At 35.2% G+C, this 23,666-nt stretch overlaps 1 protein-coding gene across 2 annotated transcripts in view; it reads left to right on the forward strand.

The window, feature by feature from the left end:
• The first annotated feature begins 641 nt into the window (after positions 1 to 641).
• The window catches only part of LYPLAL1 (lysophospholipase like 1), a 32,863-nt gene continuing 9,838 nt past the window's right edge, over positions 642 to 23,666 (forward strand). The window contains exons 1-4 of one of the 2 annotated variants that reach the window (XM_079938142.1): positions 651 to 774; positions 1,486 to 1,531; positions 5,228 to 5,327; positions 19,494 to 19,663. In XM_079938142.1, the coding sequence (XP_079794268.1) occupies positions 766 to 774; positions 1,486 to 1,531; positions 5,228 to 5,327; positions 19,494 to 19,663 (325 nt within the window). In that variant the 5' untranslated portion in view covers positions 651 to 765. Of the gene's footprint in view, positions 775 to 1,485; positions 1,532 to 5,227; positions 5,328 to 19,493; positions 19,664 to 23,666 lie in introns of both variants that reach the window. The other variant, XM_079938141.1, reaches the window with a different exon arrangement.

Below are 23,666 nucleotides of genomic sequence, written 5' to 3' on the forward strand. Positions count from 1 at the left end.
GCAGTGGTTGAAAGTCCGCCTGCCGATGCAGGGGACACGGGTTCGTGCCCCGGACCGGGAAGGTCCACATGCCACAGAGCGGCTGGGCCCGTGAGCCATGGCCGCTGAGCCTGCGCGTCCGGAGCCTGTGCTCCGCAATGGGAGAGGCCACAGCAGTGAGAGGCCCGCATACCGCAAAAAAAAAAAAAAAAAAAGGCCCCCTAATAGGTATGAAATGGTACCTCTTTCAATCAGATTATCCTAAGCAAACTATTTTTATAAACTACACGAAGAGTTATTATTACACGGCTGTCTTATCCTGTATATAATATGCTACAAACATCCTGTGTAAGTCTCACAGGAGAAGGTAAAATATGGTTATTATATGTTAAATTTTAAACATCCTAACACCAATATTTCTCCAAATCAAAAGCAATCCAGAGTTTTCGAACTGCAGTTGAAAATCCTACAGCAAAGAAGTATATCCGTGCCTTACCGAAGGGGTCACCTGTGTGATACCAGTCTTGGCAAAACCAAAGCCTCAGTACAGCCTAAACTGCCTCAGACTTGACCCGGAGGCAGGACTGCGCAGCCAGAGTGCGCATGCGCGTCTCGAGGCGCGCTCCCTGCCGGCCTACGTGCGCGGGCCCGCGGAACAGCGTAAGGGCGGGGCTTGTGAATCTCTAGTCGTGGCGGCAGTCATGGCGGCTGCGTCGGGTTCAGTTCGCTTACAGCGCTGCGTGGTGTCGCCGGCTGGGAGGCACAGCGCCTCTCTGATCTTCCTGCATGGCTCAGGTGGACTACAGTTTTCCGTCCCGGTTACTGCAGCATGGGAAACGCCCCCCCCCACTCGGTTCCCCCAGTGTTGCCCTAGTGGGGGAAGCGCTGGCCCCAGTAGGGCGCGGTGGACTCGGAGAGTGTGACTCTCCCCTCGGTAGCCCCGCGGCTGTGGACACACGGGTCTGGTAACCTGTCCCCGGCCGTCCTTACCCCCCATCCCACCCTTGTCTTCCTTTTGCCTGTCTTGCAGTCACTGGCCCGCTGTTCTGGCCTTTGTGTCCCGTCATTCGGCCAGAGGCCCTCTGTTTACATTCTCACCATTGCCACACATTCCCCCGCCCCATGTCTCTCCCCCAAAGTTAAACAGAGCAAGTTAGAAAGGTAAGTCTTTTGCTAGAGACAAATAACATTATCTAGTACTTTTCAGAGTCAGCTACTAGCGATTGGAATTTTCAACCGCAGTGGATTATTTATCTCCTTTCTGTGAGGGACCATGCCAGGGCTGGAGTGCCTTTCCCCCTTCACTCTTTCCTGCTCCCCCTTCCTTCTCCTTTCCCACCCCCCTTGTCTTTCAGACCCCAAGATAAAGCACAGAGTCAACTCTGAGTCCCAGGGGTGGTATTCTCCTTCCACCGCCTGCCTTTAGTGATGTGTTTAATTCTGTATAGCGTTTCTTACACTTACCTGTAGTTACTTCTGTCTTCCCCACTTCACTTCTTCCTCAAGAGTAAGGACGCTTGTTTGAATCTTTGCATCCCTAGTGCGGCCCAGGGTAAGTTCTTGGGAAGTGTTTTTTAAAGCAATGAAATGTAGCCTGTGTCCTCAGGGGGCCTACCTAAATTTAAAAACAATTCATTTAGTTTGACTCAGCAGTGGAGATCACAAGAGATCACAAGATGGTGCGTGATTTACTGCCAAGTGAATTGTAAGGAAAAAAACTTTGGATAGGCATTGTTAAGGCTTTTGGAAAATGAAGAGCTTGTTAGGTTTGCCAGAGGAAGTGGTCTTTAAACTGGGACTTATGTAGGCTTAAAGAGGACAGTCATTGGATAGTGGAGAGGATTGTAAAGGTACAGGGTGGAGACCTGGAAATGGGCAGTTGTAGGAAATATTCTCATTTTAAAAATGAGTCTGGGTAGATTGAATAGTTTGTCCATGGTCACTTGGCTATTACTGTGAGTGGTGGTGGAATTGGGATTTGAACCCAGATCTCTGACTCCAGAATCAGTGCTCTGGAGAGGTAAGTTGAAAAAACTCTGAATTAGGGTGTATCATTTTGGAAATAGGGAAGAAAAAGACCAAAGATGTTTGAAGGGCAAGACTTGACTAATGAAATATACTTAGAAGATGAGGGGTCTAAGATGACAGCAATGCTTATAACTCGGAGACTAATACTAATATTATTTGGGGCTCTAAGGGTGTTTATAAGCACCCAGAAATTCCCCAATACCATAGTCCTTTTAATAAGTAAATAATTTCATAAAAAGTCTGAGACTTCTTTTTTCCCTGGACAGCTTTGCTTAAAGTTACTATCCTCACTCTTTTCAATGTCAAATTACTGACATTTTAAATTTGTAGCCATATGTCTCTGAAAGCCAAAGTTGTACGTATATATTTTTTCCCTCTGTGCTTTGAACGAAGAGTTTATCCAAAGAATCCTGCCAGTTATGCAAGTATAATGCAGTTCCTGTGTATTTTGAGCTCCAACTTATTGGGAATATGATTTTACATTAGACAATAATATATGTGGTTATGTTATAGGATATGTTTGGCTTCTGGTTAATACAAATGTGGGCAAACCGATTTTAACAGTTTTACCATACTCTTGGAATAAGGTGCTGGCTTTTTAAAGAGCGGACTTTATGAATGGATGGATGCATGTTGTTTTGTAGCATTTAGTTTTGCTTTTCAAGGTTGAAAAAGTGTTTAGAGGCAGATTTTGTTTTTTTAAAAAATCTTGAAAACTTGAGGTTCTCTTCCAGGCTGTGGCAGCCATAGAACTTCATCATATAGGAATAGAAGTTATATCTAGCCAACTTAATTTGAGTGTTTCCAACTACTAAAATACCAAAAAAGTACTTTCTTCTTTCAGGATGATGAAAACAAATGATAGCTTAATTAGCTTTGCTCAGCTTCTCAGATTAGATAAATTCACTATTATACGCTCCATTAGGACACTGAGGTTCTTCTTTCAGTGGCATTCACCGTATTTGTAATTACCTAATTTAATGTCTGTATTCCACACTGAGCTCTAAGGTTCACACAGGCCCAAATCATGCATGACTTGCTTTCTCCCCGTAGAGTAAGTCTCAGCAAATTGACTGAGTTGGCTCTTACTAAATTCGCCAGTAACCTCTGTGTTGCTAAATGTAATGGACATTTTTCAGTCATCATTTTATTTGAACTGTCAGCAGCATTCACCTTTCTTCTTGAAACACTCTCCTGGTTCTTTGTATCTTTATATGTATTTTGCACACTCATTCTCCTCTCCCTGGCTATTAATGTTGGGCTTCCTCAAAATTCGGTCCTAGGTTCTCTTTTCTTCTCCCTCTCCATTTTTCTCCTCAGGCTAAATTCCATACAAGCCCACAGATTCTATTTTTATCTCCGTTCATGTGACACAAATATGTGTCTCCATTTTAGATCTCCTTTGAGCTCTAGACCTGGTTATCCAACTGCCTAATAGTCATACATGCATTAATCTATTCATTCAAGAAATATCTATTACATGGCCACTGTGCAAAGCACTGTTCTACGCTCTCAGCTCTTAAGAACCTGGATTTTGTCCTCCACTTGGTTGTAGTTTGCTCAACCCTTCGTGTAGGACCTAGAATGCATTACAAAGGGGTACCTCACACTCAGTGTGTATAGACCTGCTGCCTCCTGTGTTTCCTGTCTTGGTGTATATAGCTCTGGCCAAAAACCTTGCCATCACCCTAGAAACCCTTCATAATTGACCCCTCATAACTAATCTGTTGCCAGTTTCTTTTAATTTTATCTCCTAAATATCTCTAGTATCTATTTCTGTATATCCCACTGCTATCACTGTAGTCTAAGCATCTGTCTTCTGAACAGTAGCCTCTTAACTATCCTTCCACATCTATCTTTGTCCTCCTTCAGGTCTGTCTTCACATAGCTTCCAGAGTAATCCTTAGAAGCATGCCCCCTTTCTGCCCCCAAAAAACCTTCATGGCTTCTCCTTGCTCTCAGGCTTTGTCGGGATGTTGGGATCCATCCTGCATTCACTGCTTTTCCTCTCATTTTCGGCTTTTCATTTCTTCAATGCCATACTGCTTCCTGTACAGCATTTCAGCATTTGCCATATCCTGTCTGAGATGCTTTTCCCTGTGCACTTCAGTTTTTACCATCCTGTAGATCGCAGTTCAGACCATTCAACGACTATCTACTGGATGCCTAGTTTGTGTCAGCACTGTCCTAGGCATCAGATGAACAAGTAACTCACTGGCTGAAACACAAAATGAACCTTGCCTTGTGGAGTTTATATTCTAGTGAAGTTATCCCTGAATCCTTAACTGGGTCAATTCTGAATCTAATAAACCCTTGAGGTACGAAGTGTCTTACCTTTGCAGTGGTTACATTTGTCTTTCACATTTATTTATATGATTATTTGACTAATGTCTGTTTCTCACAATAAACTATACACTCCATGAGTATAGGAATTCTTTCTCCCCATCACCTTCCCATCACTGCCTCTCTAGCAGTAAGCACAGTGTCTGACACATTAGTAGGTATTCAATAGATACTTTTTTAATTGCTGCCTTAATGAATTGATTGATTAAAAACTAGAGTTGTTAACTTGAAAATTTTCTCTTTAGGACCACATAAAGTAAACCTATAATTCCTTCCATTTTTTTATGGAAATACACATATATTAATTCTTGCATGAGGCTTGGTTGTTTTTCAGCCATGGGATGTACAGTCATTATTTTAGATTAAACATTGCCAAAATTAAATTCTCATTTCTTCAGGTAAAAAATAAAAGTATGCTGAATACCCCTTTTGAAGAAATTTGGTTTTTTAACCAAGAAAATTGTTTTAGGTTGTTACAGTTACAAAATTTTATAAGCACTTTAGGAATTTACTATTTTTAAGAGTAAAAAAAATAAAGTGTTTAAAATCAGATATGGAAAGGATTTCTTTTTTAGAAAAATCAATTGATTTATTTGTTCCTATTGTATCCTTTAAACAAATGAGGAAACTTAAAACTCAAAGTTAAACAGGTCTTTAAAGTGAAGTCAGGAGTAAAATAATCAAAATTATTTCTAACTATTGATGGCTGATCAGTTATTTCCCGTTAATAAATCGGATTCTATACAGTTATTTTTATTTATGAAGATTTTTTTATTCTGTGTTCCAGCCTCTGTGTGACATGAAAGTTATAGACTGCTTTTAAATACACTGTATTGTCAAACTGTTTTAACTTAACCTAGATTTTGTGATTCATCAGGTGATTCTGGACAAGGATTGAGAACATGGATCGAGCAAGTTTTAAATCAAGCTTTCACATTCCAACATGTAAAAGTTATTTATCCAACAGCTCCTTCCAGGTATGCAGTAATTTAATTCATTACTCAGTATAATTCTGTGGCATAAAATATATATAAATGTACCAGCTAGATGGTTTTACAGCTTAATTCTGTATTTAAAATATTTTAAATTGGGGTTCTTTTTTCCAGAACTTTTTTTTTGTTTTAGCAATTACTCTGTTAGACCAAGTTTTGCTAGGTAATTTATTCTTTGAAAAGCATTCCCTGAAGCTCTTAACTTAAACTTTGTCCCAGGCATGGTTTACAGGACTCTGCTTTCTGTGGCCCTGCAGATTGCTCATCTTTCAAACTCTTTTCCCCTTCATTCACCCCCTAAAGAAACTAATAACTCAAACAAGGATAATCTTTCTAATAATTCAGTTAAACCAGAGTTCATAATCTCTGGAAAAAGGCTTTTGTGGCATTCTTTCTACACATAGAAGGTTTTAGAAATAATTTTAAGCTTTTTGAATCAGTAAACCAGAATAGGAACATGGAATCAACTACTTAATCCATATTTATACATCCTGTAGACGTGTTTAACAAAATGCACAATCATGGTATAGATTTGAAGTCAAACTGCTTTTTTATGATTATTAAATTAACATCCACATGGTCTTTTAAACTGGGATTTACAAGTTTTTTTTGTGTGTGTAAGTGAAATATTGTGCTGAACTATGCAACCCAATCTGACTTCCAATAATCTGTTCTTGATTTGGTCTTATTAGCACACTGTGTGCTTATGCAAATGCTTTGATTTATTTTTCTGAAACTTAGTATTAAGGAGAAGTATTGATAGAAGCAGAACTTCAAGGACCTTTTCATATCTACTGTTAAAAATTTACTTACCTGAGTTGATAGAATTGAAAAAGGTAGAACAATAAAATGGTAATTTTGTTGTAAGATTTAAGATTCAAAGAAAAGTTATTATTTTAATATAATTTTGGAGCAGTTTAGTATTTTGGTAGTGAAGATAAAAGACCTAATGGCCAGTGGGTTATTTTTGTGCTGTAAATTGAAGGTCTTTGAAAATGTCCAAAGCACTTATTATTTACTATTGGCTTTTAGGGTGAGTGAAGTTAAGAGGGAGGAAGACAGTGGTATTTCCCATGGGAATGGGAAAGATAAGTTCAGTTTTGGCTAAATATAAATGTAATTGGCTGATAAAATTGAATGGAAGATCATTGGAAGCATGATTCTAGGAATTACTATTTTTCGCTTATGAATATCATGTCATCACCAATTATGATATGAATTCTAGACCAGTGTACCTTATACTTAGGCCACAGATGTTTCTGAGAGTCCAGAAATCTCCATGTGCTCTAAAGCATTATTTGTAGGTGCTGTTGTGATTTAATAAAATATAAAAGCATTGAAATTTTTTATTGAATTCATAGTAACTTTTTATTATATGTTTTCATAGTCAATAGCTATTTGGACAGATCAACAGACATTTTAGACCATACTATCAATGGAATATACTATAAGCTACATATATACATTTTAAATTTTTGGCACCAAATTAAAAAAAGGAAGAAGAAACAGCTAAAATTAATTTTAATAGCTTATTTTATTTAACCCTTATATCCAAAATATTATCATTTCAACATGTAATCAATATGAAATTATTAAAATGATATTTTACATTCTTTTGTTCATTTTCGTGTCGTAGACCATTTTAGTTTTTATCCTCAGTTTATCACTATGCATACCTATTTATCTTATTTCTTATTTTCCTTCAGGAAAGATTCCTAGAAAGTGCTCAGAGGTCTTAAAGTCAATTTCTTTTTGTTTAGGGGATTAGCTTTTCCAAATTATTTTCCAAAAATGGAACAATTTGCATTATTTAACTTAGCCTGTTATTAATGTAATGTGGTTAGGTTAAAAAAATAGTAGATTGGGAATTCCCTGGCTTTCCAGTGGTTAGGAATCAGTGGTGTCACTGCCAGGGCTCCAGGTTCGATCCCTGGTTGGGGAACTAAGATCCCACAAGCCACGTGGCACGGCCAAAAAAAAAAAACAAAAGTAGATAGGTAGTTAGATAAATAGGTATAGATGTGTGATTTTTTTTTCTTGTACACTCAAAAATTTTTAAATATTTTTTCTTGGTCACAAAATTAATTGTTGCCTTTACAGTGATACCTACTTTATAATTTAACAGCCTCTCAAAGAAGACTGAAAAGAAAAGTATAGAGTTGTGTCAAAATAAGAACAGACTACTAATTTGTTGATCAATTTTAAGCTTAGTTAACGGGTATGTGCTTTGGAAATACATTTGAAGTCACTTTTATGTTATAGTTAGACATTTTTAATGCCATTTATATTTCAATATATCATAAATTAATAAGAGTGAAGCATATGTAATACATATCTAAGTGACAAATATAGTAATAAATCAAAAATAAATCCACTTGTTATTCCTTGTAATTAGTTTGAATGAAAAATCTGGTATGTACTATACAACGTGGAATCTTTGAGAAACCAGTACTTCAGTTAAAGAGAAGAAGTGAAGACTTTTAGAAATAGGTCATCTAATTCTTAATTAAAATAAAATTATAAGGACTATTAATGAAGAATTTGTCAGTTCTGTGTCTTAATTTTCACGTCGGAAATTAACAGATTTGACTAGATCTCTAAAATCACTTACAATGATTAACTTTTTGGATTTGGGGACCCTTCAGATTTTATCTAGTAAAGATAGAGTAAGAACCAGTAGTGTGGGACTTCCCTGGTTGCGTACTGGTTAAGAGTCCACCTGCCAATGCAGGGGACACAGGTTCAAGCCCTGGTCCAGGAAGATCCCACATCCCGCAGAGCAACTAAGCCTGTGCACTACAACCACTGAGCCTGCGCTCTAGAGCCTGTGAGCCACAACTGCTGAGCCCACATGCCATAACTACTGAAACCCACGTACCTGGAGCCCATGCTCCGCAGTGAAGCCACTGCAATGAGAAGCCCATGCACTGCAACGAAGAGTAGCTCCCGCTCGCCGCAACTAGAGAAAGCTTGTGTGCAGCAACAAAGACCCAATGCAGCCAACAATAGAAATAAAAAATTTTTAAACTTCTAAATAAATAAATAAAATAAAAAGCAAACTGGGTTTATGTGAAGTTCAAAACCAAGCTAAACAAAAATCATTTAAAAAAAAAGAACCAGTAGTGTAATACTCATCGTCTTTTTTGCTGTACTTGTTAGGCCAGTAGGTCAGGGAAATACCCAAGATGATAATATTATTCAGTAGGAGATTGAAGATACATGGAAGTATTGTGGTACAGTATTTAAGAATGCAGTTTTTGGATTAGGCAGACCTGTGATTGAATCCTGATTTCTCTACTTAATGCTATAAGATTTTGAGCAAAGGTATATTGCCTCCCTAATGGTGTCCCAGTTTCTTGAGCACTGAAGTAGAGATAATTGTATCTACCTCAGAGTTGTGAGAATTGGACGTATAATGCACATAAATTCTTCAGCATGAAGTCTGACATAAAATAAGCACTCAATAAATGTTAGTTACTTAGAGTAGTCTATGATATCCTTGTGGGCAAGATATAGAAATATCCAAAGAATTACCGATAATCCTTGAGGAAATTTTCCAGATCTGTGTTTCTGGGTTGTATTCTTAAGCCTTATTTGGGTTTGAAGCTTTATTTTAATTTAGGTGAGGAGACAGTGCTCAAATTTCCAGATGATATCCTCAAAAGAAATGCCCAGTCATGTTGTTTGCCCATGTTTTTATTTGGTTGTCTATCCTTTACTTACTGATTTGTTAAAGCTCTGTATATTTTTAGATACAGCTTGTTGTTGTTAGATGTATGCGTTCAAATATCTTGTCCCTGTCTGGTTTGCATTGTCACTCTCTTAATGAAATCCTGTGACCAGAAGTCCTAATACGTTTCTTTAAAAGTAAAATTTACAGTGAAATGCAAACATCTTAAGCATACAGGTCAATCAGTTTTTATGAATATATGCACTTGTTTACTTCAAATATAGAGAATGTTCCCACCACCCCAGAAAGTTTTTTGTGCCTCCTTCCAATCAATTCCTACCACACATAGATTACCATTGTTCTGATTTCTATCACTGTAGTGTAGTTTCGCCTGTTCTTGAATTTCAACTAAATGGGATAATTTAACCTTCTGTGTCTGGCTTCTTTCACTCAACATAGTGTTTATGTGCTTATCAGTAGTTCATTTAAAAATTTTTGAGTAGATATTATATGTGAATGTACCACACATTTATTTATCCATTCTACTGTTGATAGACATTTGGATTATTTCCAGTTTTTGAAAACAATGTATGTCACTGCTATAAGTACTTTTGTGTTTTTGTGAACATATTTTAATGGATTCTTACCTGAACTCTGTTCTGTTTCATTGGTCTATTCTTTGAATTTTATGCCAATATAAAACCGTTCTGATTAATATAACTTTATAGGGAACTTTGAAATCAAATTGTATAAGTTCTCTTTAACACTTTTTCATCCTAGGTTCTTTGCATTTGTATGTAAATTTTAGAATCCACTTACCAATTTTACAAAACACCTGTTTGGATTTTGATTAGAATTGCATGTAATCCATAGCAGGTTTATTTACAGAAAAGTGATGTCTTCCAGTCCATGCACATGGTGTGTCACCGTTTATTTAGATCTCTATTCATTTCTCTCTGCAGTGGTTTAGAGTTTTCAGTATAGAGGTCTTTTGCCAAATTGATTCACAAATATTTTGTGTTTTTTTGTTATTGTAAATGGAATTTTTTTTAATTTAAATCTCTAATTTGATTGTTACAAGTACATAGAAACATTTTATATTTGTATCTTGTTCTTTTATCTTGCTATCTTCCTAAATTCACTTATTTCTAGTAGTTATTTAGTAGATTCCTTATGATTTTTATATAAACAATCATATCATCTATGAATAAAGGCAGTGTTACTTTCTCCTTCCCAGTCTTCCTTTTATTTTATTTTATTGTCTTGCCTTATTGTGCTTGTTTGAACTTCTGATAAAGTGTTTAATAGAATCAGGGAATGCCTTCCTGTGTAATCTTAGAGGGGAAGTGTCCAGTATTTCACCATTAAGTATGATGTTAGTCAATAGGTTTTTTCTTTGCACCTTTTATTAAGGAAATTTATTTCTTTGCCTAATTAGCTGAGAGTTTTCTTTATGAACTAGTTAGGTGCTTTTTCTATATTGTTTTGAGATAATCTTGATTTTTATCTTTCATTTTGTCAGCATGGTGAGTTACACTGGTGGACTTTCAAATGTTAAACCAACTATTCATTCCTATTATAAACCCTGCGTGGTCATAATGTATTATCCTTTTTATATATAGCTGAATTTGATTTGCTGTTATTTTGTTGAGAAATTTTGTGTCTGTGTTCATGAGGGATATTGATCTGTAGTTTTCTTTAATGTCTTTATAAAGTTTTGTTATCTAGGTCATACTGTCTCTTAAAATGTGTTAGGAAATGTTACCTTCTCTGTTTTCTGAGTTTGTGCTATTTTTTCCTTCAATGTTTGATAAAATTCACTAGTGGAATTATCTGGACCTGAAGTTTTCTTCTGTGAAGATTTTGATAATTTCTTTCATATAATGAGAATATTAAGATTTTCTGTCAGTTTTGATCATTTGTGTTTCTCATGGAATTTTTATCTAATTTACAAAATTTATTGGCATAAAGTTGTTTGTGATATTTCCTTTTAATGCCTTTAGGATGTGTGTTGATATCTTTTATTCCATTGCTGATATTAATAATTTGTATATTTTTCTCTTTTTTCTTGCTTTATCTTGCCAAGGGGTTATTAATTTTATTAATCTTTTCATCGAACCAGCTTTGGCTTTGTTAATTTGCTCTCTTATTTGTTTTCTATGTCATTTATATTTGCTCTTATATTTATTAGTTCCTCCTATTTATTACATTAAAGCTCTAAATTTCTCACTAATTACTGCCTTAGCTAATTCCCACTAGTTTTCTCTTTTGTATTTTTAGTATTATTTATATTGAAATATTTTCTAATCTCTCTTATGTTCCCATTATTATTCTTGTGTAACAAACCACCCCAAACAACTTTTATTATGGTGAAACATCTATGGGTTAGAAATTCAGAAAGGGCATGGCACTAATGTCTTGATTCTGTTCTATGATAATTGGGGCCTCTGCTGGGAAAACTTGAAGGCTGGGGATGACTGGGCAACTGCTAGGGACTGGAGTCATCTGAAGGTTCACTCATATCTGGCACTTAATACTAGATATTAGCTGGGACCTTCCTTTGGTCTTGTTACTGTGACACCTGCATGAGTTCTCATTATCTGGTGTCTTGGGCTTCCTGGCAGAGTGGAGGCTGAGTTCCAAGAACAAATGCCCTAAGGAGAACCAGAAAGGAGCTGTATTGCCTTTTAAGACATAGTCTTAGAAGTTACATAGTGCTCTTTCCTCAAGAAGAGCATGTGGGATGAAAGATATTGTTCTGGCCAGATATGGAAAACAGAGTTCTGCAAGCTTCTTTAACCCGTAAGTTATTTAGAAATATGTTGTTAATTTCCAAATATTTGGGGCTATTCTCAATCTCTTATTGCTGTTGACTTCTGATTTCATTCTACTGCTGCCAATATTCTGTACAGTTTCAGTCTTCTGATACTCTTTGGCACTTGTATTATGGTCTTGCATAAGGTCTTCTTGGTGACTGTTATTCTGTGCCTTTGTGTATAGGGTTCAATAATGTCAGTGGCTTAAGGTGGCTATAGTATTAGTCAAATGTTATAGTTTCTTAGTAATTCTAAGTCATTCTATTAGTAACGAATGGGTATTAACATCTCCAACTATGATTGTAGGTTGGTTATTTCTCCCTTTAGTCCTGTCAGTTTTCTCTTCATGGTTTTTAAGCTGTATTATGTACATTCCCAGGTAGGATTATTGTCTTCCTCATTAATAGCTACTTGTATATTTTAATGTTCGTTTTTATCTCTGGTAATTCCTCAAAGTGTACTTTGTTTAATAATAATATAGTATATATCAGCTTTTATCTTTACTGTTTATATAGCGTATATTTTTCATCTTTTTACTTTTAACACCTATATCATTATATTTAAGGTAGGTTTCTTATAGATAACATATATTTGGGCTTTGTTTTTTCTTTAACGAATCTGTCAGTTTCTATCTTTTAAGTGATTTGTTTAGACCATTTGCATTTACTGTAACTATTGATATGTTTAAATTTATTGCTTTTTGTTACTCTTTTTTCCTTTTCCATCTTTTTTGGATTTAAGAAAATTAATACTCTATTTTCATTTATTCCTTTTTTTCCTGATTGTTCTAGGGATTATAAGATACATATCACACCTTTCACCTGTTTACTTTTTACCACCTTACACAAGATGTTGAAGCCTTACAACCATATAGTTTCCTTTATCCTCCCCACCTTTATGTTTGTTGTATATGTTTTATCAATGTACATTGAAAACTCTGTCAAACAAAGTTATAATTTTTGCTTTCAAACATCATACATGTTTTAAAGAACTTAAGAAGAGAACAATAGTCTATTATGGTTACCCAGGTGTGGCCTGTTACAACATATCAGTATGTTTTGATTAAATTGTGAATTGCCACTTTGACTATAAGGTATTCCTTTTCTCAACCCTATTTAATAGATGTTTTTAATCAGCTGAGTGAGGGGCATATTAAAATCAGCATTTAGTTGCTGTGTTGATTTAAATGGAAAATATTGCTTCATTGTTTTATTATGTTAATTTAGACTATATTTAATTGAAGTGCTCAATAAAGGTTTTTATTTTGTGACATACTTTAGCTGTATTTGTAATTAGAGGTTTTCTTGGTTTGGGTTTACTAGTAGAATTTCCATTTAAAAAATAACAGTAATTTTTAACAGGCCATCAGTAATTTATATGATGATATAGTTTCTCGGTGTTTTGAAAAATTCTAAAAGTAATAAGATTCAGTCAGTAGTGCCTCTACTTTTAGAGGCACTGTTTTTCCACATGAAGTGCATGTTTATATTTTTCACTAAACATATATTCTGAAACAGGGTTAGGCACTCTTGATTTAGGTTTAGTAATGGGTTCATCTTTACTCCATCACTTAGGATTCATACCTGAAGCATGATATTAGGAGATCTCTCTCCTGAGAACGGTGGATCTGTACTATAAGTACACTCCACTGGCAAGGAACCCTCATTAAAAAATGCTATTTTGAAGAAATAGTATACTTCTTTGGTAAGTATTTTAAATGGTACATTTAAATATCTATTAGTATGTAAAAGCTTATTTTTTTAGAAACATGTTCTTTTTAAAAAAAACCAACAAAAGAAAATTTTGACCTTTTTCTGGAAATCACAGAATGGATATTACAAGAATTAAAGTCAAAAGATATTCAGAGCAAAATAAAATAATTTTAGGTATTCTGCTGACAAAAATGATTCCCAAATCACAAATGATTATTGGCATTCATCGTTCAACAAATACTTGTTCTTGGCACTGGGGGTATCACTGTGGAAAAGAGCATTACAAGGAGAGGGAATGTCAGGTGCTAAGTCCCTGGATCAGTAGTGAGGTGGTCCTGAAGAAAAATGAGGGAAATGTGACTGGAACCTAGTGAATGTTGGGGGAAGAGCAGTGAAATGAGCACAGAGAGGAAGCCTGGAACCCGATGATGTTATCTGAAAGGTTATGAATGACCTTTCGATTTTATGACTTATAGGGAACAAAATCTGGTGTCAAGCTGAAATGTCAACTCTTTATTTTTTTAGACCTTGGACATTCATTCCCGCTTAATATTTTACCAGTGTATAATGGTTTGATTGATTGATTGATTGATTGAGGAGCCACACGGATGTTCTTTGCCAAACATATTTATTTATGGTGGTAATGTCTGAGCCGTTTTATACCAGCTAATAAAGTGGTTTATTTGAGGAAGAAGGTGAATGAGTGTAATATATGTGCCAGTTTGTTTACCTGCTTTAAAAGACAATCTTACTTTCATGCTTTATTGAAAGGTTTTTCTAACATCTTAGGAGAATTATACATTGTTGATGGTTTTATTAACAAAAAAAGTTCAAAATTATTCTTTGTCTCATCACATTTTTCCTATTATCTCCTTTGAACAGAATTAATTTTCTTAGAGAACTGAGAGAACAAAAGGCTACTATATTAGTAAAACTTATATTCTATGGAGCATCTATCTCTAATTAAGTAAGGTACTGTCAAAGACAAAAAGTTAAGTGAATGTCATTTTTTTTCTATTAATGGCTGAGTTCCCAGAATGATTCATATTTTAGCCTATGATATCATCCTTATTTAAGTGCTTCGACAGGCAAATAAACCCTTAGAGAAACAGAAGAAAATGAAAAGGAAGTAGAAACAAGTCAAAAAAGTACCAGTCTAATTCAGGCTTTAGTATGAGTGTTGTATATTGTTTTCATTCAGAAGATCACTGTGATTTAAGTGACAATTTCAATAGTTTGAGAATTCTTTTTCTCTAACAGTGACATAAATGCTATATGGGAAGCACCTGCTTTCATTTTCAGAGTACTTTAAGAAAGTTAATCCTGAGAAGGGATTCTGGGAGGTGGGAGGGTAGAATGCTTTCTGTCTTCTCTCCCTTTCTGATTCCAATTTATCTACCTCTCTTGAGCCAAGCAGCTTCTGAAGTCAGAAGGCCTACAGGAATGAGGGAGAATTTAGGCTCTGTGGGGGTCCCCATAGAGAGCTGGCGCAGGATTTTATCTTTGCTGCACCCAGTGTACCCACTTAGAGCCTGGGGAACGAGGCAGGAGAAGCCTTAGGTAAGGCCCAGAATGTGGCTGATCCTGGGAAGAGCACAGTCTGCAGAAATCTTCCCACCTCCCAGATTCATGTCATAAAATGTTAATTCCCACAAGACATTTTTTTTTTTTTTTTTTTTTTTTGGTTGCGTTCGGTCTTCGTTGCTGTGCACAGGCTTTCTCTAATTGTGGCGAGCGGGGGCTACTCTTCATTGCAGTGGCTTCTCTTGTTGCAGAGCATGGGCTCTGGGTGTGCGGGCTTCAGTAGTTGTGGCTCGTGGCCTCTAGGGTGCAGGCTCAGTAGTTGTAGCACACGGGCTTAGTTGCTCCACGGCATGTGGGATCTTCCCGGACCAGGGATCGAACCCATGTCCCCTGCATTGGCAGGCAGATTCTTAACCACTGCGCCACCAGGGAAGTCCTGAAATCCCACAAGGACTTTTAAGGGGAATTATTTAAGAATTTACTAAATATTTGATTAATTTCTTAGAGAGAGAAAGAAGATTAGATATCTGAGAATAGGCAGGACAAGTCTGGAAGACATGTGGTAATGATGGTAGGGAGAGGTGGCCCACCTGACTCCACCTCAGAACATATTCTAAAACCACTGTAAATACAGTCGACATGATCCTAACACAGGAGTAGATAAACAGATCAGTGGAGCAAAATAGAGCCTTTCCCAACCAGAATTTTCCACCTGAATCACAGAACACACAAAATGACTTGTCATTTTCTTGATTTTTGCCTAGGATGGAACAGAACTAGTACCAATCTAGATGCTTTGGAGAGAAGCCCATTCATTATAGACAGTAAATGTTATTAGGTATTAGGGTTTAATTCTCTTATTTACCTAGGTTGACACAGACTAGATAATTCAGAACTATAATATGGCAAAGGTAGAATTTCACCTTTATGAGAAAAGTTTTTGGTTTTTTGTAGTAGTGCAGGCACAACTGGCTATCCATTTGGGAGAAAATGAATTTGAACCCTTAGGTCACTTCATGTATGAAGTAAATTCCAGAAAAATTCAAAACTTAAATGTAAGAATGAAAACAAAAATCTTAGAAGGGGGCTTCCCTGGTGGCGCAGTGGTTGAGAGTCCGCCTGCCGATGCAGGGGACACGGGTTTGTGCCCCAGTCCCGGAAGATCCCACATGCCACGGAGTGGCTGGTCCCGTGAGCCATGGCCGCTGAGCCTGTGCGTCCGGAGCCTGTGCTCCGCAACGGGAGAGGCCACAACAGTGAGATGCCCGCGTACCACTAAAAAAAAAAAACCTTAGAAGAAAATCTTGGATTCTATATGTAAAAATGTATGGACTGAGAATACCTTAAATAAATCAGAAGACCCAGAAATTTAGTTTAATACAAAAAAAAATGGACAGATTATATCAATTGTAAAAGTCTTTTATTTGGCTTTTTAAAAAAAGATAGATACTTTAAATACATTACGTCAATATACAGAAATTGATTTGAAAAAAATACTTGAAATACAAATGAAAAATATTTATGGCAATAATACACAGATGCGGTTCTAAACTAATAAAAAAAATCAAAACCCCAATAGAATAAAATAGCCAACGTTATGAATAAGTAATTCCTTTATGTGGAGTTCTGGAAAGGCAGCACTAATCTATAGTGATAGAAATCAGTCAGCGGTTTCCTGGGAAGTGAATGGAACTTGCTTGTAAGTGGGCATGATGGAATTTTCTGAAGTAAAGTAAATATTCTGTATCATAATGGAAATACATTGTCAAAGGTCTTTGAACTTTGTATTTAAAATGTGTGCATTTATATATGTAAACTATACCTCAGTAAAGTTGATTTTAAAACCATAGTTGATACCCTTCAATGGTAATATTTTAAAGTATGTTAGTACCTGTTGTAATTAGGGTAGGGCTGTTGGGCAAAAGGATGTTCTCAGACCTTTCTTGTAGAAAGGTGAATTTTTATAGCCTTTGTGGAAGCAACTTTGAAACATCTATTAAGGTAAAAATCATACCTCTCCATCCAGTGGTCCTATTTCACAGACTCTGTTCCATAGGAATAAAAGTCCCAGTATGTAAAAACATGTACGTGAATATGTTTGATGCAGAATTGTTCTTAGTGGCTAAAACCTGGGTACCAAATAAATGCCCATTAGTAGGTGAAGGGCAGATTAAATTGTGGAACATCTTTATTATATTATATAGCTATTTAAAAGGATAGGTAAGAGCTATATCAGATGAAAGGATTTCCATGAGGTATTGTTAAAGGAGAAAAGTATGACACACATAAGAAAACCAAATAGGCTTATTTCATTTTTGAAAAGCAAATGCTCTAAAAACTATAATGTAAAGAAACATGTTTTAATGTATGTGCAAAGAAAAACATTCCAGATCATTAACATAGTTTACCTAATGTGAAGGGCAGGATGTACAATGGGGTGGGAGAGGAGAGGAGGAATGGAGAGTTGAGCAAAAAAATAAAAAGGACTTAATTGGAAGACATCAAAACAATACACACACAGACAAAATAGCCTGTATTTGCAAGATTTCATGCATGTGCATAAACTAGGAGAAAATGTTAGGGTTTTGTGTACTGACTTACAGAGATATTTGTAATATACATTCAAATATTAGAAAGTATGTTACCAAGTAAAGTTTATAACACGATTATATTTTAGTAAATACGAGGTTCTCTGAAGATGAGTTCTTGTTAAATCTGAGTCAGAGCAACTGCCTTGTTTCCAGATTTCTTTCACTTTCTCTGAGAAAGTTTCCAAAATATTTCTCTTGACTTTTAGGCTCCTTAAGTGGATATCTGTTTATTTTAGAGTGTTAAGACCAATACAGAACAACAGTTGTGTAGTTCTCCTATTCCCTTCAGCACCACCCTTTGGTCCTAACAGTTGGATGTTTTTGATGGTCAGATCTGCACAGACTGCAGAGTCCTTTTGCTACAGTGGTTGAGAGAATGAGAATTGAATAGTTCTACCTCCTTGGGTTCGCCAGGATTCCACTTGGTTTTTCACTAAAGAAAATGCAAAGAAGCACATTCAGATCTCAGCTGGTGTCTTTCAGCCCTCCATTTTTTTGTTCTGGCTGTACATTTTATAAAATGCTTTTATTTCACTGACTCTGGAGGGTGAGTATATGTAGCTAAATTTGAGATGGGGCAAAGTAGTAGAGGTGTTGGTCTAGGAGAAACCCTGCATCTGTGGTCATCACTGGTTTAGATTTCTTTCAAATTATAGTGTATACTTTTGTCACTGTTTGTGTTTTCTGTGGTCTTCTTACTTATAACATAAAACTTTTTCACGGTCACATGAGGAGAAAGCAAGATTTGCTAAGTGAAAAGCTGTATCTTTTATTAAACTTTCCTATTCCTCATCTTTGGAAAACTATTGTTCTCCATGTGTGTCTTATATATCCCCATAAACGTCTGTGTGTTTGCTACAGGAAGCTCTAAGAGTGTTTTCATTCCCTTCACTTACCTTTACCAACGTAAGACTTGATACAGGACCCCTTGACCCCATTATAATTGATTAAGACAGAATATTTGGAATACCTTGGGTTACACACAAACGTGTGCATACACACATGTATACTTAAGATAACAGAGCATCCAGAGCAAGATTCACTAATACTGTAACCACCCCATCTCATACTTAAATGTAAAGCGTCTTATAATATCAGTCTTGTTCAACAAGACACCCAGTTCAGGGCATCTTATCACATAAAATGTTTTTAAGTCCAACAAGGCACCCAATTTGAGATCCAAATGATGCAAACAGTGTGGAATATCTGTATGATAAGCACTTCCAAAGATTATTTGTATCCCATTAAACTCATTTCAAGGTTCCTGAGAAGATTTAAAAATAAAATAGCTCCAACTCTTGATTAACAAAACAAAACAAAACAAAAATATTGAAGACTCCTATTCTAAGGATAATCTACCTGGGTGTGATCAAGAAACCTTTAAATTACTAACGTAGCCTTCATACTTATGTGCTACAAACTAACCACCTTTTGAAAAGCATTTTGGTAAATCATATTTTCTACTCTTGAGGCATTGACTTTTTGCATGGCCAGACATTATTTATTTAGCTGTAAATAGTTAAATAATCATTTAAATTGAGTGGAAAAAATAACATGCACATGCAATAAATAATTACTCTTTTTTCATGGGGATTTTCTGGAGAATTTATGAAACTTAAAAGATGGAGAGAAACTAAGATGATGAACTGGCATTAATAAATGTTAATAGAACCAAGGTAAGTATAGGAGAGTTAAGGCAATCAGCATGGGAATATTTTTAATGTGAATTATTTAACTTTTAAAACTTGGAGGAAATTGTAATTATTCAAAACACTAATTTTTTAGAAATTAAAACATCTATTTTAATTTTTTCTTTTTCTTTTTTTGGTTTTAAACAGGCCATATACTCCTTTGAAAGGAGGATTCTCCAATGTATGGTTTGACAGATTTCAAATATCTAATGACTGCCCAGAACACCTTGAATCAATTGATGTAATGTGTCAGGTGCTTACAGATTTGATTGATGGTGAAGTAAAAAGTGGTATCAAGAAGAACAGGATATTAGTAGGTAAGATCTTTAGATGTTGAGAATTTAAATATTTTTTTCACTTTTGTGTAATTCTATACATTGAATTTTACTTGGAACATTATTTGGAAGCACTTTGTATATCATTTGACCTATTCACAGTTTCAGATAAACTTTACATATTAAGAATTTTAAGGGTAATAGAATTATAAGCAAAAACTCATGAAACTTTAAATGATTTGCTTTTTAATAATAACATACTTTAAGACTCCCATGGCGGTTAAAATTTTCTTTCTACTTTAATTTTCAATTAAGAGATTATTCATTCCAGTTTTTAAAACATTTTATTTTAATTAGCTTAAGTTTTATATGTTTAAACTACTATCGCCATAATTAAGATAAATTCGAGTACATAGTCAAAATATAACAGCAAATTCGTGAAAAGTAAACTCTTCAGAGTTAATACTGTAGGAATAAGGTATTCATAAACTTTTGTTAAACATGTCTTTAGCAATCTCTCTTCCCAAGGGGATATAGCATGCCTTTATATAAGCTTTATTCTACTTACACCCCTTTCCTTTTCTGCAATCATAAAATACATAAACCATTTTATAATACATACAAAAATAAGATAAACTGTATAGAATGTGAATGATACAGGATGGATTTTTGTTAAAGAGTTATTTCCAAATAACTATTTAATTTATAATGAGTTGTATTTAATGTTGAAATTATAAAGCAAATTAAGTATCTTCATCATGTTCTAAATAACATTAAAATGTACATTGAAATCCTGTGTAGACAGGATTTGGGCAAATTAATAAACTTCCTTTGTGTTTATTGAAGTACTAAACTATTCATTGAGTTGAGAAGCAATATGATATAATGGATGGAATACATTTTTCTGTCTTGGCTTCAGCATTCACTTTTGTTAAAAGCAGTGTGCCCTCCAGTGCAGTAACATCACCTTTCTGGGCCTCTGTTTCCTCATCAGTGTTTAACTCTATATTTCTATGTTTCTGTGTTTAACATCTGTGCCATAGAGATAAATACAGAACGTTATGGGAGTACTGGGAAGAGCATAGTGAAGGGGCACCAATTCAGTCGAGGGCATCATGAAACAGTTACAAGATAGAATTCAAAATATGTGAATGTGTAACAGATTCTGTCATTCAATGATTTAGCAAATATTTTCTAAGTTTCTAAGTACTGTGTGTCTGGCAGTAAGTTAGATGCTCAAAGAGACACACCGATAAATAGAACAGGAATGCCACAGTTGCTTACAACCTAGAAGAGCCCATGAGGTACTTAAAATGGTAACTGTAAGGCCAGCCAGCCTTGATGATTGCCCTAAAGCAATATAACTGACAGCTCTTCAAAGGGAATGATCATCTGTATGTATTTTTATTTCTCAGGACCCATCGCAATGCTTAGCACAGAGCTAAACATTTATAATGAGCAGCATGACCTGATCTGTAAATTGATGACTTAAGTAGTTAAGTATCACAGGAATTCAGATGAAAAGAGGTCATAAGTATTTGGGGCTATTAGAGAACAATTTAATAGGAAAGTATCAGAGGCATTTGAGATTTTGAGATGTGCAAATAAGTAAAATTTTAACTATTATAGTGTAGAGGTCTAAACATAGAGAGTAATATGAATGGTAAATAGAAGTAAAAAAAAAAATAGTGCTTGTTTTTATCTGTCTGGATGTTAGATGGCTTTAGCAGAAAGTTTGTTGTCTGACTGGAAAATGCCTATTGATCTGTTAGCTGGACTAACAACCTGAAGAGCAAATGGTATAGTGACCAAAATGGGTCGAATCTAAAGTCCACCACTGCCTAGCTGGTTCATCACTTAATTGCCTACACTGAATTTCTGCTACCTCATCTGCAAAGTGGGAATAATGATACTATAAAAATACTATTTTACTGGGATATGATGTTTGTAAAACAGTTGGCTCATTTTACACTCTCAATAAATACTTTCTGGTTCCCCTTTTATCCTTTATTCTGTAGGTAATTGAGGAGAGATGATTAAAGTATGTCTTTGAGTCATATAGTTAGAACTGTGCTTTAGGAAAATTAATCTGGCAGAAGGGGTAAGTGAAGAGATAACAATTTGGGTATGGGAAAACCAGTTACTGAATTTATGACTATAGGGTAATGAGATCCTGAAGTCACGTAATGACAGTGGGAAAACAAAATATTAGTACTGTAAGAAATTGCTTTAAATTAAAATTATAAAATCTTCACACATAAAAACGTAGAAAACATACAAATCGTACTTCTAATGTATATGTGTTAAAGAACGTATCACGTTGAATTGTAATTGCTTGTCTGCTTGTCTCCTGCCCCATCCCTCCTCCTCGCCCTTCCCTGTGTCCATCAGTTACTTCATCTTATTCATCTTTGAAAAGAGGTTATGGATTGTTGTAAGGTCGGAGAGCTGATAAGAATTTTGAATCTGGGTTTACTTCATTTCAGAGCCCATGGTTCTTCCATTTAACTGAACGTTTGTAAAATTCTTAATACATCTTGTCAAATTCCTTTTGTGAAAAAACTGTACCAGTTGATACTTCTCCCACCTATATTAGAATGTCCATCTTATTATACCTCACTGAATAATATTGTCTTGAAAAATATTTGCTAAAATTAAGTAAACAAAAGTGGTAATCAATATGCACTTAATTTATTTTTCTTTTAATTCTGTTTATGTTTTGACACAAGAAAGCTATTTTTACTTGTCTATTTTTTTCCAAATAATTTCTCAGTTTAAGAAGATATTTCTCTAGAACTTGAATAAATATTCAAATAGGTGTTCTTCTGGCTTTTCTATAATTTTTTAAATATTTAATTATTTGATTCATCTGGAATTGTTTTTTACTTTCTTTCTACCATGTCATGGAAGGTTTTAATTATTTTCTGAAGTACCAAGAGAACCTTGTTAAAAGATGATCTTATTTATAAAGCAATCAGTAATGTAGTCGATGTTTTATCAAAGCTCCACTGAATTTTTAACAAAATTTCATTTTGGAAGGGTTATAAACTATTATAAAATTATAAAATTTGAAATTTATTACAAAGTGCGTATAATAGGATATTTATATACACTTATGAATATAAAAATTGGGAAAGAAAAAAATGCTTTTTTAGAATTTGTGAGATGAGCTTATGAACTCCTATAAAGCCTCTTTCCTAGCTTGAGATATGAAAGAGACGACAAGTGCAGATCCAAGGTTGTTTGTCCTTGTTACTTTACTTTTAGTTATTTAAGCAGTCAATGAAAATAAATCTTCACTTACATTTCTGTAGAGTTAAACAAGTGTGCCAAAATACACGTGATTCTTGACCTTCTTTTATTATGACAAAACATTACTTTACTACCTCCTTTTTCTTTACATGGATTAGCTATTGATGCATAGAGGAAATAGCACTCTAGTCCTATAGGGATTTTCTCTTGTAGTTGTTTTTTATTTTTTTGTCTTATTGATCTAACTGAACTTCTCACTTATTTGAAAACATGGCACATGAAGCAAAATATCATTATGTATTCAAATATTTGTACATGCATTTCTTGAGTTGTGAATATCATAATTGCAAATGCATGAGTGCAACTGACAGCAGTATAACATGGTTAAGAACTTGGGCTCTGGACTCAGACTGCAGGTTTCTAATCCTAGATTCACTATTTTGTAGGTATATGAGTTTCCTTAACCTCTGTGTGTGGATGATAATAATAGTACTTATCTTACAGAGGTGTGATGATTCAGTTAGTCAATTCATGTGAAACACTTAGAAATATGCCTGGCAGGTAATGTTGAAGAAATTTTCTTGCTGTTATTAAACACTCTCTATACCACCTTCCCCATGGTCTCTCCAGACAACAGAAAGGCCGTACTGGACCAGTGCTGCCTGTGGAGACTTAGGGAGCTCACTGTTCCTTCCCTACCAGCTGTTTTCTTTTCTCAGTAGTATACGTGCTGTGCTTCCCTCTTTCTTTTTCATTGCTCATAGATTCTTTAAACAGAAGTACTGCTTCATAT

The sequence above is a fragment of the Stenella coeruleoalba genome, assembly GCF_951394435.1.
Source record: "Stenella coeruleoalba genome assembly, chromosome: 1".
Lineage (NCBI taxonomy): Eukaryota > Metazoa > Chordata > Mammalia > Artiodactyla > Delphinidae > Stenella > Stenella coeruleoalba.